Source organism: Uranotaenia lowii, chromosome 1 (assembly GCF_029784155.1).
Source record: "Uranotaenia lowii strain MFRU-FL chromosome 1, ASM2978415v1, whole genome shotgun sequence".
Classification (NCBI taxonomy): domain Eukaryota; kingdom Metazoa; phylum Arthropoda; class Insecta; order Diptera; family Culicidae; genus Uranotaenia; species Uranotaenia lowii.
This window is the reverse complement of record NC_073691.1, coordinates 147,105,104-147,121,501: the sequence shown is the minus strand read 5'-3', so window position 1 is coordinate 147,121,501 and position 16,398 is coordinate 147,105,104. Positions and strand designations below refer to the sequence as shown.

Below are 16,398 nucleotides of genomic sequence, written 5' to 3'. Positions count from 1 at the left end.
GAAGAGATTACCTTTTCACAATTTCCTTTTCGATTGTTGAACGATAGCTCATGAAACCCATTAAACTATTCCCCAGGTCAACAATCGAAACGTGCAAGAAACGGACGAGTTCAGCATCAACGAGATGTCCGGGGAGCTGCGGATCCGAAAACCGCTGGACCGGAAGAAACAGCCCCGCTTTCAGCTGATCCTGGTGGCCCGGGATCAGGGTACTCCGTCGGCCTTCGAGACGCTTCGCTTCCTGACGGTGCTGCTGGTGGACGTGAACGAGAATCATCCGGAGTTCCCGGACGCTTCCAATCCTTACAAGTTGTTCATCGCGGAGAATGGTCCCCGGGATATACGGATCGGGAAGATTCAAGCCTTCTACGATAGCCCGGATCCAAAAATCTACTACTACATGTTGCTGGGCAACGAAGATGGGGCGTTCTATTTAGACAAAAACACCGGTGACATCTTCACGAACAAGTCCTTGGATCGGGAGGAGATGGACATGTATGCCTTGTACATCCAGGCTAGTAAAAAGTCAGATTTACTGATCAGTGAAAGGGACCGGATGATGATGTCGATCAAGAAGCTAGAGCGAGACAGTACAGTGGCCAAAGTTTGGGTTACGGTGTTGGATGTGAACGATAATCCTCCGGTGTTCAAGCAGGATGTTTACTATGCCGGCGTGAGCTCCAAGGCAGCGATCAACGAGTTGGTTACGATTGTCAACGCAACCGACAAAGATTCGGGGGCAAATTCTACAATGGATCTCTTCATCAGTGGTTCATTCCTGTACAAATACGGTGCCACCAAAACCACAGGCAGCATAGTGCCAAGTCCTTTCACCATCACCAAGGAAGGCCGAATCGCGACGGCCAACTACATGGCCGAATATAACCAGGACCGCTTCATCCTGGAAGTGGTGGCCAAGGAGGTGGAATCGCCGGAACGGGTCGCGACGGCCAAGGTTTACGTTTGGATTTTCAACCCGGAGCAGCTGGTTCGCGTCATCCTGTCCAGGCCGCCTTCCGAGGTGCATTTGGAGCGGGACGAGATCGTGTCGGAGCTGTCGAATGCCACCCAGAAGATGATCATCGTCGATGAGATCCGCTACCATGTGGACAGCATGGGCCGGATTCGAATGGATTGGTGCGATATGTACATCCACGCGATCGATATGGAAACCCAGTCGATCGTGCCGGTGGAAGAGATTCTGAAGGAGATCGATGCCAAATATGACTTCTTACAGGTTAGTTTTGAAACGATTTGTGTTCCATAATTTTTCACATGCAGTCAAACTCTTATAACTGTAGCCACAGAGAACAGACATACAAGCTCGAACAAAAAATCTTCCAAAAAGTGTGTAAAATTTCAAATGCTGACATTCAAAAAATACGTTAGAAATTGTGCCATATATTGCGCCGTTCAAAAGTTACAAATAAAATTTTCAAGTGGCCAGTTTTCGAAAAGGCCCAGCTAAAAAACAAAAAAAAAAATATTTCAAAACTAACGTTGGAAATGTTACACAAGTTTCGTGGGCTAGCTTGTATGTCTGTTCTCTGTGCTGTAGCTCAATGCCGCAGCCCGTTGCGTAGAGGATAGCCTGGATAGGACTGACTGACTGACTGACTGACTGACTGACTGACTGACTGACTGACTGACTGACTGACTGACTGACTGACTGACTGACTGACTGACTGACTGACTGACTGACTGACTGACTGACTGACTGACTGACTGACTGACTGACTGACTGACTGACTGACTGACTGACTGACTGACTGACTGACTGACTGACTGACTGACTGACTGACTGACTGACTGACTGACTGACTGACTGACTGACTGACTGACTGACTGACTGACTGACTGACTGACTGACTGACTGACTGACTGACTGACTGACTGACTGACTGACTGACTGACTGACTGACTGACTGACTGACTGACTGACTGACTGACTGACTGACTGACTGACTGACTGACTGACTGACTGACTGACTGACTGACTGACTGACTGACTGACTGACTGACTGACTGACTGACTGACTGACTGACTGACTGACTGACTGACTGACTGACTGACTGACTGACTGACTGACTGACTGACTGACTGACTGACTGACTGACTGACTGACTGACTGACTGACTGACTGACTGACTGACTGACTGACTGACTGACTGACTGACTGACTGACTGACTGACTGACTGACTGACTGACTGACTGACTGACTGACTGACTGACTGACTGACTGACTGACTGACTGACTGACTGACTGACTGACTGACTGACTGACTGACTGACTGACTGACTGACTGACTGACTGACTGACTGACTGACTGACTGACTGACTGACTGACTGACTGACTGACTGACTGACTGACTGACTGACTGACTGACTGACTGACTGACTGACTGACTGACTGACTGACTGACTGACTGACTGACTGACTGACTGACTGACTGACTGACTGACTGACTGACTGACTGACTGACTGACTGACTGACTGACTGACTGACTGACTGACTGACTGACTGACTGACTGACTGACTGACTGACTGACTGACTGACTGACTGACTGACTGACTGACTGACTGACTGACTGACTGACTGACTGACTGACTGACTGACTGACTGACTGACTGACTGACTGACTGACTGACTGACTGACTGACTGACTGACTGACTGACTGACTGACTGACTGACTGACTGACTGACTGACTGACTGACTGACTGACTGACTCAATAAATTCTCCTTTATAAACTTTTTATGTTGTTAATTACAATTTCCAAGGATTAGTTATTGAAACCTGCCCAGAATAATCTCGAACGAATTGTATCGTTTCGTTCATTTTCTACGGGACTATTTTTGGAGAATAGGTTTTTATGCAGTTTTTTTCTTATTTACAATAAGTCCATGTGCATCGTCAGCTTGTTCCCAACAAATTGATAATCCTTTAAACATTCGAGCATGAGTGAGCAATTTAATTTGGGCCCGTTGCTTTCCATGTAAACTTCAGATCGAACCGGAGAACGGATCTTCTAGGGCCGTTACCAAACTACCATGGCTGATCCGGACTGCAGAGAACAACAACACAAGATTAGGTGTTGACTTAATAGCTCTTATGCCATTGGGCAGGATACTCCACCCACAGATCGGCTTCTTTCTATTCTGGTTCATGCACTGCACACACGAACATTTACACACACACACAACTTGGACTAGGTGATGGTCTAATTTGGCTCACCAAACTTCAAGTGAACGAAGATAAAAGTCCCAGGACTGGACTCTTTCCGGATCCGTCCAGTCACAGGCTATCAGGCTACTGTAGGATTCCATTCCAAGTAGAACCGGGCAATGAATCTGCAAACCTTGCATGGGAATATTGAGCAATGGATGGAAACCAGCACAAAAAATAAAATCATCCCCCCATACCTGCACCGGTTTTTAGCGCCCGGTTCCACAATTTTTATCTTTGGTCCTACTCACTTTTCATGTTATGTTTTTTTTCTTCTGTGCTCTTCTTTGTCTTTCCAATTTCAGGATTACAACGCAGGCTTTTCGATCGAGAACGTCGTCCCGGCGTACGTCACCACGGCCCAGGACGAGTTCGATTTGGCTCTGGCGGCGATAATCGCCCTGCTGATAGTGCTTTTTGTGGGTGCCGTCAGCTTCATCGTCCTCTGCTGCTGTCTCAAGCACTGGTAGGTATTCCGGAAGGCTTGTACTCTATATTCAAGCGATTCGAAACGTTGTGAGGATAGCAAAAATTTCGTTTTCATCCGAAACGTTCAGGTTAGGAAGCCTAATTGTTCATAGATTATGGGCAAATATTTAAGCTATCCTGACTTCATCAAACTTTCCACAGTCCAAACGATTTGAGTTTTCCCTTAAACAATTGACTGAAGAAAAAACGTCGTTTTCCGAGTAACCAATTTGCAATTTCCAAGTAAGATTATCTCTTCGATTATGTTCGATATTCGTCTCAGTTACTTTTCTTTCATCCCCCTTACCCGTGAAGATGAACTCCCACAACATTTTTTATGCTACACATTTGCAGGGTCATCACGATACCGAACGAAACCAGACGAAAGGACGCTCTCATCAAGAAGCAGATTATCGAGGATTTGAACACTACCGAGAATCCACTCTGGATTGAGCAGTAAGTTGCGAATTTGTATTTTTTTTTGTTTTATCGTTCCTGAATCAATCAAACTCATTACAAACAAAACCACTTAAATCTGAATCTTAAAAAGTCTTTCTCTAAACATTGAATTGGACGCCTGAATTCAAAACAGATATCTGAATAAAGAATCTAAGTATGGAACATTATTCAGAACAAAGTATTTGAATCTGAAATCTGAATCTGAAATCTGAATCTGAAATCTGAAATCTGAAATCTGAATCTGAAATCTGAATCTTAAATCTGAATCTGAAATCTGAATCTGAAATCTGAAATCTGAATCTGAAATCTGAATCTGAAATCTGAATCTGAAATCTGAATCTGAAATCTGAATCTGAAATCTGAATCTGAAATCTGAATCTGAAATCTGAATCTGAAATCTGAATCTGAATCTGAAATCTGAAATCTGAATCTGAAATCTGAATCTGAAATCTGAATCTGAAATCTGAAATCTGAAATCTGAATCTGAAATCTGAATCTAAAATCTGAATCTGAAATCTGAATCTGAAATCTGAATCTGAAATCTGAATCTGAAATCTGAATCTGAAATCTGAATCTGAAATCTGAATCTGAAATCTGAATCTGAAATCTGAATCTGAAATCTGAATCTGAAATCTGAATCTGAAATCTGAATCTGAAATCTGAATCTGAAATCTGAATCTGAAATCTGAATCTGAAATCTGAATCTGAAATCTGAATCTGAAATCTGAATCTGAAATCTGAATCTGAAATCTGAATCTGAAATCTGAATCTGAAATCTGAATCTGAAATCTGAATCTGAAATCTGAATCTGAAATCTGAATCTGAAATCTGAATCTGAAATCTGAATCTGAAATCTGAATCTGAAATCTGAATCTGAAATCTGATTCTGAAATCTGAATCTGAAATCTAGGGCCATGAATCCGAAATCATAATCTTATATCTGAAATTGATATCTTATATTTTAAACTGAAATTTGAAAATCTTTGGACACCACGCAATCCAAAAATTAACACTGCTGGTACATTTACACTTTTCCAAATGAGCAGCAATTTCAGGGAGCAGACCACAGAATTTCCCGACAACAATGGTTCTCGAATAGACGAGTATCCCTCACTTATGGTTATTCTCCATCTTTTTGTCCTTTCTCAATCCCGCTGTAGAAAACTGAAGCTGTACGAGGAACAAGAACTGACGATGCAAGTATTTTCGGAACCGGAATTAACGCAGCAGCATCAGCAACAGCAACAACAGCAGCTAAACAATTCTTCGAACAGCACATCATCGACGATCAGCGGCTCCGGAATGGGCGGAGCCGGGCTAGGTCTGGTGGGCGGAGCCATCCTGCACCAGGAACAATCGTCCCTGGTTTTGGCCGGGCTGGCGGAGCGGCGAGATTCCTACGAGCTGTCCCAGGGCGGGGGCGATAATACTTACGCCACCATTCAGCCACGGAATTATGCCACCAATTTGAGTACGGTGCTGGGTTCTGGTGGTGGTGGAGGAGGAGGAACCGGAGTAGGAAGTGGAGGAGCTGGTGGACCGGTTCCCGGAAATGCCGGAGCACTGGTGGCCGCCGGATTTGGACTGAGCGGGGAGATGGCGGACTATGCGACGCTTCGGAATAGCAGAGCTCCTTCGGTGAGTATTTCTCATTCGAGTGCGGATGGTGAAGGAATTATTTGTAAGGAATTTTGCGAGAGTATAATATAAATCAAAATGGCAGCTGAATGGATTTGATGGCTCTGTTCCGTCCGTACAATAGACGGTTATATTGTTTTTCGGTTCGAAAATTGCTTAAATTACTACGGCAGAATGGAATCGTTCATACTTCTGTAAATTAGAATATCAGTTAAATTTTCAATTAAGCCTGATTTACGTTATTATCTTGTTAACATGGCATTGGCTTTCTTACAGATAGGTATAGTTATCGGTTGATTGGGCAGATCATTAATAACGGGTCTTAGACATACCTTTATAGGTACCTACCGAATCAGCTCGAAAGGGTTGACGATGTCTGTGTATTTGTGCGCATTAGTGTGAATTATTTTACCCTTTGTTCTCGGCGTTTTTGCCTAACTGGACTGCACAGTAACAATGATTTTTATTTAACAAATGAATATTTTGTATCTACAATCTATAAAAGAATGATAAAAAAAACAAAATAGTTTCAAATTTTATTGTTCATAGTAGATAAATATTATAAAAATTATCACTCAAAAAAAAAACCTATACATTTGACTTGCTAGCCACAATTAGCAATCAATAATCAAGATGATCAATAATATGACGTAATATTTTCCATGACATCTGTTGGAGGGGTCAATAGGGGCTCCAATATGGCCCTTTTCCTTGGTTGGTAGGTTTCCGGAGCAATAAAAATAAGTACATTGAACACGCGCTACTTGATTTAAACAAACAACTTCTGTTTAACTTAATTCATTACAATTATTTATTAGCTACTTTAGACTTATTTAGACTATAGGTATACAAAAAATCCGCACACGTAGACTGGATGGTGACTCTGATCTAACTGGTCAATTGATCATTGGCTAATCGCCAGCCCCTCGGTTGAGCCCCTCGGTTGTGGTGAACATTTTCGCTAAGAGCAGTGATATTGTGCGTTTAGATAAAAAATTTATAAACGTCGTTGGTGAACTGGCATCATGGCTGACTTCCGACCAAAACACATTGAGTCGTTCGCCAAGAAATTTTCAAATCAACGTTGCCACAAATTCATTTGAATCGTTTGTGTATCTCATTCTTGCCCGTAAGAGTATATTTCACGCGAACACAAACGATTGCTGGCGAAAACAGCAAAAGCAACAAAAAACATTTCCACTCCGGCAGAGGGTGATGGTTTGTACAAAATGTTTCGATCCCAACCGATATTACTCAAACCGTTTGGGCGCTCATACAAGCAGTGCCATACACGATGCGTCACGATGTTCACAGCGACAAAATTTCATCGCATTTGTACCAATGTTGTGTAGTCTTTGGCCCGCTTAACGTATGTAGAGATACTCTGGTGGATACAAATTTATGTGTGGCAACGTTGCATATAATACACTGTTATTTTTTTAAACACAACTGCCAAAAGTTCGGAAGAAAGTTCGGGATCGGAAGTCCGGACTTCCGAAGTAAAATTTAGTGCTGGCGCTATTATATTGTGATATCGATTCCATTGCCAGTTATTTGTGGAGAGTTACACAACAGAAGCGACATATTGCGAAAATAAGAATAAGTGAAGATCGTTCAAAGCTCCCCTGCTTCATTTTTGCAACTGAAGCGACATCTGTTGGAGACATTTGTACCTACTCTGTATTTAAACTGCGTGCTGCATACCCACCGGGCTAATATGACAAAGACGTGCTCAAGCTGCTCCGGAACGTTCAGCGGAATTGAGTTTATAGTTTGTCGTGGCATTTGTGAAAAAGAATTCCATCTCAGTTGTGTTAGCATCAGTAATACCGCAGCCCGATCCTTAAAAACACTGTCGAAAAATGTATACTGGATGTGCGATGATTGCGCCGAACTTTTCGAAAACGCACATTCCCGACACCTTGCTTTTGCCCCACTTCCTCAGCAGACAGAAGAAGCTCAGCTTACCGAAGCTATTTCAGAACTTCAGAAATTGCTGTGCACTAAACCACCTGCCACACCTGCTCCAATGCTCACGCCTGCTCGTCTTGATTTTCGTCATGCTCTCGAACGGTTCCGAGCTCCGAATCCTGCTGTTAACGAACCTTGCAAATTGGGTGCAAAGCAATTTTCCACAGTGACATGGAGATAGTAAAAGCAAATCTCGAAGCTAACTCTGCGCCAGTTGTGAAACTGGTACCTAGAGGCACCGACGTGAGCTCCATGAGATTCGTATCATTTAAAGTGGGTCTTGATCCTGAGCTCAAAGATAAGGCCCTCAACTCAGAATCCTGGCCAAACGGTTTAAGTTTTGGCGAGTTCATAAATTACGACCGAAATGGTCAATTTCGTGGGCCTTTCTAACGATGACCATGTGCCCCATCTACAGATGGATTGCGGAAGTCATTGGGCCAAATAACCCATCCATTCATGCTTACGAAACTGTAAACGGTGAACTGAACAACAGATCCATATCCTCAAGCTTTAACTGGACATCGTTGTCGGTTTGGATTCCTCTTTCTGGCCGACCTGAGCGTTAAAATCACCGATGACGATATTGATTTCATGTTTTGAGTAGCGGTCATATTCACGCTCCAGCTGCGCGTAGAATTCGTTTTTGTGTGATGATGCTGATGTTGAAGAACCAGCCCTTGATCCTCAACCGGCACATTCGTGGGTTGATCGGCCACCACAAGGTCTGGCGCTTTTGCATCTTTCCCATCGCTAAATTTTGACAGCATATTGTTGCCTGTAAAAAGTACTATTTTAGTAAAAATTTAAAATTTACGCGTTTTTGAGATATTTACGATGCAAGAAGAAAAGGAAAAAATAATTATGCACAGTTTCATTCAAAATCCATCATTATCAAATTGATAGCTGACAAAACCGTTGATTATTCGAAGAGATATTGTGTGTGACTGGTGGAAAAGTATTTATTTATTTATTTATCTATTATAAATCAACGGATCACATATTTATCCAAGTATGCAAATACGGTCAAAAATGTCCACAAAGTTCAAATCAAGCATTGGGATGAAGCATATGATCGGCAACTTCGGCTAAGGGTCATCAGGGAAGTCAAGTCTCATACCAGCAATTTTGAATAAGCGAAAAACTACCCAAGCAACCAAAAGTTTCGTTAAAAAGGTCGAACAACGCTTAATCAGCATAATCAATGTGCTGAAGTTCGTCTTATTCAGCCCAAAATTTAAGTTCGTATTGAAACTTTGAAGTTCTATTACAGATTTGAACGGCCTTCTATTCAGCCCACAAGTAGACGTTTAATCAGCAAAAACAAAAAAGTTATTCTCCTCTCCTCTCTTACTTTGGTCACCACCAGCCCATGTGGTGGTGCTGCCGGTTTCTCGGCATCCATCTTTATTCCTCTCCCATCACCTCCCTCAATTGATCTTACTTAATTGCTTTGTTTTTAACTTTGTTCGATACATGCCGGCATAGACGCCAGTTCTGCTACACAATTATTTGATTCGCTTACTCAAGCAATCAAACAACCTAATGGAAAAAATTAGTCATTGTACCAGATTTGAACCCGATCCTCCGAGATGATAGCCAAACACGCTGCCACGACGCCACGCCTAGATGTTGCCTTACCGGCAGCTAAAATTCGAATTGGTTATAAGCTTCTCAGAATACTCGCAAGGGCAGACAGCGGCCAGCAGCAAAGACGCATGTTGATTATGACTAAGAAACATTACGAAACGGCGTATAAATCAATCATCCGTTAAAATAATATCGGTTTAAAAAAATGGAATTCCATGTTTATAGCTAAAAGTTATACAAATTCTTGAGTTTATCTTGATATTTAATAAATGAACTGCTTCAACTGACTTTTAATGTGTGATAAATTCGTGGTAAGTAAATACAGTTGGACGAAATTTTATAAAGTCGAAATATTTACTCTTTTCAAAAACAATCATTTGCGAGTTAGCTTTAAGTTGTTCTGAGTTGAAGTTTCAATATAAATTATACATTTCAACAATTTCCAAGCTCCTAAAAATGATTTATTTATTATATGCCCTTTTGTGATGTTCGTTCACATTTCATATTCATGAAATGGCGGACATGTCTCAAAAAAGGCTATTTGAAAAACTTTCTGGAACTTCGAGTCCATAAAAGGCTATTAGAGACCCAATTTGTAACTTTTATTCTGAATGATGCGATTGATTGTGACAGAAAAAGCTTTTTGAGGAACTTCTTGGAACTTGAAGTTCACAGAAGGCTATTTGAGACCTAATTTGTAACGTTTATACTGTGTGGGTGCGATTGACATGTCACAAAAAAGGCTATTTGAGAAACTTTTTGGAACTTCAAGTCCATAGAAGGCTGTTTCAGGAACCTTTTGTAACTTTCATGCTCACATTCGAGAAAATTTGGTACCAATCCCTTTGAAACCTTTATTCAGCGAAATTCGAACTTTGGAGGAACGAGTTTAAGTAGATATGAGACTTTTGGTTGCTTGGGTAAGTGCACTAAGTGTTGCCTAGTTATGAGTTATTTAAACCGAATAAAGCTGTAAGCTGTATAGCCGGTACCGAGGCTTGCGACAGAGGATTTCTGATGAACGGCAAAACTTATAAAAAACCATATTTCAAACAAATTCTAGCTTTTGAATCCTATTACATGTCTGCTCGTGTCAAAGTCCCTAACATATTATGTATGTATTTGCTGGTTGTTTTCTATAAAATATGATGATTTGCCAAATATCTGCTCCTGTGGAAAATAAACAACATTTTTCAAAACAAAAACTCTGATTTTGGTTGTTTTTAAAAGCCAAAAAAGAGTAAACTTGTATGTACCCTTCGCAACCTACGATCTATACTAACCGATTATATTTTGAGTTCAATCTCAGGATGGTTTTGTTGAGATATTGTCAGATTTTGCAGGAAAAATTCCACTAAAAACGCTTTAAAGTGGCTCAAAAATAATCAAGTTTTATTAATTTCGAAACATATGTATCCACTAAATTGCACCCAGTGTCTTCTAAAAGAGAAGTATTCAGTATCAAACTTTTTTCACTCACTGCTCCCTTTTGCCGAATATTTGAGCTCAACGCCCCCTCTGGGAAAATTTTTAGGAAATCTTTAAAAAATGATAATCTGGATTTCTGAATCGAAGAAAAACTATTAGTTTACGGCTTTATTTTGTTGTAAGACTTAACTCAAATTTCATTCAACATTATGTGAAGCCTCAAGAACCAAAGGGGTATGGGATTTTATAAGCAGAAAATGGTCGATTTCGATTTAATTGTGTCAAAAAATTTTTAATATTTCAAACTTCATTCCTAGATATTTTTTAGATTTTTAGAATTTTATTAACATACTATTTCGTTCGAAAGAAAAACGCAAATTTTCGGAAAATGACCAGACATAGCCACTTAAAAGCGTGTTTTCTCAAAATAAGCTTCTATTAACTTATGCTAAGGTTGTCAGATTTTTCAGTACGTATCCGGGCCGAATAAAACCTGCAATTTTATATAAAAACCGTAATAAAAAATCGGGCATTTGATTTCAAAATTGACGACCAAAAGCCGGGCAATATTCGGGAAAATTTTGTCAAAACCCAGAAACTGCTCATCCAAAATCAAGAGAATATAAAAAATTGAAAAATAATTTTTAACAAAATTCATCGACAGATTTTAAATCGTATTAAAGGCTTCTGAGAAACCTTCCATGACTGTTTTAAAAAAACTTACTAAAAAAAAAATTCGATTTTGGGGAATAAATTAAAAATTTCACAACGCAATTTTTTTTGTTGTTGTTTGATTTGCCAAATAAAATGAACTGATCTGGGCAAAATACGCGCTTTTTAAATGAAATCCGGGCAACCAGGCCGGGTTGGACTCTTCCCAAATTTTGTATTTAATATCCGAGCAAACCCGTATAAAGACGGGCATTCTGTCAACCTTAATTTATACCCAGACTAGCTGATCCCATACGAACTCCGTTTCGCTTTCAACTTAGAATGTCATGAACAGTTTTTATGAAAGCCAATTGCCAAGCATTTTCCAAATGCACTTCTGAATTCATTGTTAAGTAATAATTGCAAAAATATTGGTCGATCACTTTGTCTGTCGTCTGCTACTAAATTTGAAATCAGAAATCCTTTGACCGTGCCAAAAAACCACGTGTATAAATTTCGACTCGATCATTGCATAACAACGCAATTATTGCCAAAAACCTAAACCCCTTTCGGGGGCTCTTATATAAACTTTGATATCTGAAATTGATTGCCCTTCCCTCAAAACTCCCGTGTGCAAATTTTCAAAGCAATCCATTTTATAATAACAGCAATATTGCTAAAAACAGTGAAAAATTATTTTTTATGGACGACCCCTCTCGTCGACCCTTGGCAAAGCATTTGACATCTGAAATTGGTTGCTCGTCCCCAAAAACTACCGTGTGCAAATTTTCATCCCAATGCGATGTATAATAACGACGATATTGCAAAAATATTGAAAGGTTTATATGGACGACCCCCTTTGCCGGCCCCTTACACCGAATTTAATACCTGAAATTCATTGCTCATCTCTCAAAACTCTTGTGTACCAATTTTCATCTGAATCCGATGTATAATAACGACAATATCGCATCAACAGTGTATAGTTAATATGGACGACCCCTTTGGCCGACCCCTGATTTTAGTTTGGATAATTTCAATCAGTTGTTTGTCCCTAATAACTCCTATGTGCAAATTTCCACCCCAATCCGATGCATAAAAACATCAATATCACTAAGATACTGAAATTTTAATATGGACGACCCCTTCTTCCGGCCCCTTACACTGAATTTGATACCTCAAATTGATTGCACGTCACTCAAAACTATCGTGTACCAATTTTCATCTGAATACGATGTATAATAACGTCAATATCGCAAAAAGCGCGAACAGTTAATATGGACGACCCCTTTGGTTGACCCCTTACACAAAATTTGACACCTGAAATCGATTGCTCGTCTTTCAAAACACTCATGTGCAAATTTTCAACACGATCCGACGAAAAGTAACGTCAACATCGCGAAAACAATATTTGTCTTCTATGGACGACCCCCTTCAGAAGGGGTCATCCGAAAATCTGAAAACATTTTTCATCCTTTTTGGTCCTAATGAGCATCCATGCCAAATTTCAGCTCTCTAGCCCTTAAGACGGCTGAGTCTATAAAGGACAAACAAACATACAGAAATTGCTTTTTATATATATAGATTTGCAAATTTCATTAAACTGAGCATGCATTTTACATGGTTTTGTTTGGTTGCGGCATGAATTTTCATTTTAAACGATTACAACTCTTTTCAAAAACTGCTCATTTTTGTTCTCGAAAAGTAAAAAAAAATGCTGCAAAGTGCTGCAGCGGGTTTCTTTTTGCCTCACCTAGAAGCAGACTTTTTGAAACAGTACATTTCAAAGATTATCAAGCATTGCCATCTGAAATTTATTGGTTTTAGCATAACCCAAAATAGTCTCACAAAACAAGATCAACATGCAAAAATACAAAATCTGTGACAATTTAAAAAAACTTTTAAATACATTTTTTTGAGAAATAATATCGAGTTACTGATTCAAAAATTTACTGGCAGCTCTGATATAATATATGAGTCTTGAACCTGATGTTTAGTTCTGTTACGTAATTTGATTGTTTTGTTATCAAACTTACTCGTTGTGATCTGTTGTTTAGTGACTTGTGAAAATGAGGATTACGACTTCACTGCCCCCCTGAGCTCTTCCAACGCCTCCCCAAATTTCAAAATTGAGCTCCCCAAGGGGGCGGTAGGGACCACTTTGAAAACCACTGATTTAGATCAAACGAACGGTTTTTGAGATACACGCATTCGTAAATCGTAACTGTCCAATTTCTAAAAGAACTAAGCTTTAAGACGAGTTTAAAAGGACGCCGAAACTCTTTAAAACAAGATCAGTAACAAAGACACTTGAATTCGTTAACCAACTTCAACTGACAATCGATACCACTAACACTATCGCAATTCGACACTCGATTCTCTCACTTCAGCACGTTCACTCACCAGCTCATTGAAGCGCGTGTTCACAAATTGCACTAACGGGTTACACACGATCAAATTGACATACTCAAATTCCAATTAAACACCTCTATTGACACTAAATTCTCCATCAGTTTTTCTAACCAATCCTAATCCCTACAGGGAAGTATCGAAAAAGATGACATCATGGTTTTTTTATGTTTCACCATTGTTTCCAAGTGTTCCCGTTAAAGAAGCTTCTAATCTGTTAAAAGATCCCAGCCAACATGAAATCGTAAAAGAAATCATCGTCGAACTCATATATGGATGCAACTTTAACCGGAATCGTAAATATGTACACTTACCATTCGACCATATCGTATGTTCAGCGTAGAAGATACAACATCTCAATGAAATACGACTTAGTTACGATATGTTGGTTGAAGTCGTATTTAGTTCAACTAATGTCAAATGAAATCTTATAACGATCGCATAAGATTTCTGATACATTTTATTGGTACACAAATTACTTTAGAATCGAAATCGTAAATGACGTCAAATAAATTCGTAAAGAATACTACGTAAGCATCGTCTTTCGTATCACTTTGTATGTTTACTACAAATTAACGAACACACACACATAGGATCTCAGTGAAACTTCATGTTTCTTTGAAGAGATCTTCTTTTCTTAACTCTAAGCGCGCATCTTTCGAAGTAATGATGGCTAGCATCTAACAAATGCTAAATTCACCAGACCACAGAAAGTGTACTATGTATGCCATGACCGGGATTCGATCTCATGAACTTTGGCGTAGATGACTTGAACTCTAACCACTACACCAAAGCCGCTGGCTGGAACACCGTGTCTTTCCGATATAGCTACAAATATTATAACAAGTATAATTATAATCGTATAATCGATCACTTTACCGACGATGTAAATATATTTAATGCGATCGAATCAGATTCGTATTAACAGATACTTAGCGTTCGCCCACATCCTTCATGATATTAAAACTTCATCGTGTTGGATCGTGTTAAGTGGATGTGCAATTTTGCGATCGTGCTTGCAATTTTGTATCAGCATTTGAATTTTGTGTGGATTGACGACTAAAGCAAACGGATAAAATAAAATAATGAAGGTAGGTTTTGGAAAAACAACGTTGGAAAAAAACCTCATTAAATTTTTTTTTCTAAAATTACAGGTTTACTCTCTCCTACTAGGCTTAGATAATAAAAACCCCGCATGGAGATTACCCGGCGATTAATGAGCAACCCAACCTAAAAAAACCTGACAATGTGTCGTGAATTGACGATCAGGACCCAGCCAATATGAAATCGTAAAAGAAATCATCGTCGAACTCGTATATAGATGCAACTCAAATCGGAATCGTAAATATGTACACTTACAATTCGACCATATCGTTTATTCATCGTAGAAGATGCAACATACCAGAGAAATATGACTTAGTTACGATATGTTGGATGAAGTCGTATTTAGTTCCACCGATGTCAAATGAAATCTTATAAAGATCGCATAAGATTTCTTAAGAAGCATTTTATTGGTACACAAATTACTTTCGAATCGAAATCGCAAATGGCTTCGAATAAATTCGTAAAGAATACTACGTAAGCATCATCTTTCATATCACGTTGTATGTTTACTAGAATGTCACATTAGTAGGCAAATTAACACCGCGTCTTTCCGATATAGCTACAAATATTATAACAAGTATAATTATAATCGTATAATCGGTCACTTTACCCATGATTTAAATATATTTAATGCGATCAAATCAGATTCGTATTAACAGATACTTAGCGTTCGCCCGCATCTCATCATAATATTAAAACTTCATCGTGATAAATCGTGTTCAGTGGATGTGCAATTTTGCGATCGTGCTTGCAATTTTGTATCAGCATTTGAATTTTGAGAAAGTTGACGACTAAAGCAAACAAGCAAACGGATGAAATAAAATAATAAAGGTAGGTTTTGGAAAAACAACGTTGGACAGAAACCTCACCAACATTTTCCTTTCGAAAATAACAGGATTACTCTGCCCTACTAGGCTCAGATTAAAAAAAACCCGCCGGATAATTACCCGACGATTTGCATGTGCATACTACGATTATCAAGAAATGTTCACGGACAGAATTGTGGCCCGGCAATTTCCGCTGTAAACCCGAAAGAAAGAGGTGTCAAAGATCCTGAGGGGAGGCATGGAAGCGGTGGCACTTAGGAAAGTAGCGAGCGGGACAATGCCCGGTTGCGGTACCTACGAAAATATATGTAGTGCATTTCAATGTTAGTTATAATAAAAATAAGTTAAAATCATCAACTAGTTTTATTTCTTCCTAGCGTCGTATTTCAATCACAATATTACACATAACATGCTACATAAAATGGTCCGCAAAATTGTTTTATGATACAAATCGTACATGAGTACATCCCAACTCACATCAAATATCGTTTAAAGAGTCCATCAAATGTCTAATTGCATCATATCGTACAAGCTTACAACACACATCTTATAAAATGTGACTTAAGTTGTCAATCGATGTTAAAATCTCTGAACATCGTATAAGACTGCAACACATCTCGCATAA

The 16,398-nt window shown here is 39.5% G+C and overlaps 1 protein-coding gene across 1 annotated transcript in view; it reads left to right on the top strand.

Annotated features, from left to right (window-relative positions):
* Positions 1-16,398, top strand: part of LOC129738010 (cadherin-87A) — a 565,342-nt gene that overhangs the window by 523,858 nt on the left and 25,086 nt on the right. Inside the window, exons 18-21 of the mRNA XM_055729186.1 lie at positions 77-1,237; positions 3,537-3,697; positions 4,054-4,155; positions 5,319-5,796. Of these exons, the coding sequence (XP_055585161.1) occupies positions 77-1,237; positions 3,537-3,697; positions 4,054-4,155; positions 5,319-5,796 (1,902 nt within the window). The remainder of the gene's footprint in view (positions 1-76; positions 1,238-3,536; positions 3,698-4,053; positions 4,156-5,318; positions 5,797-16,398) is intronic.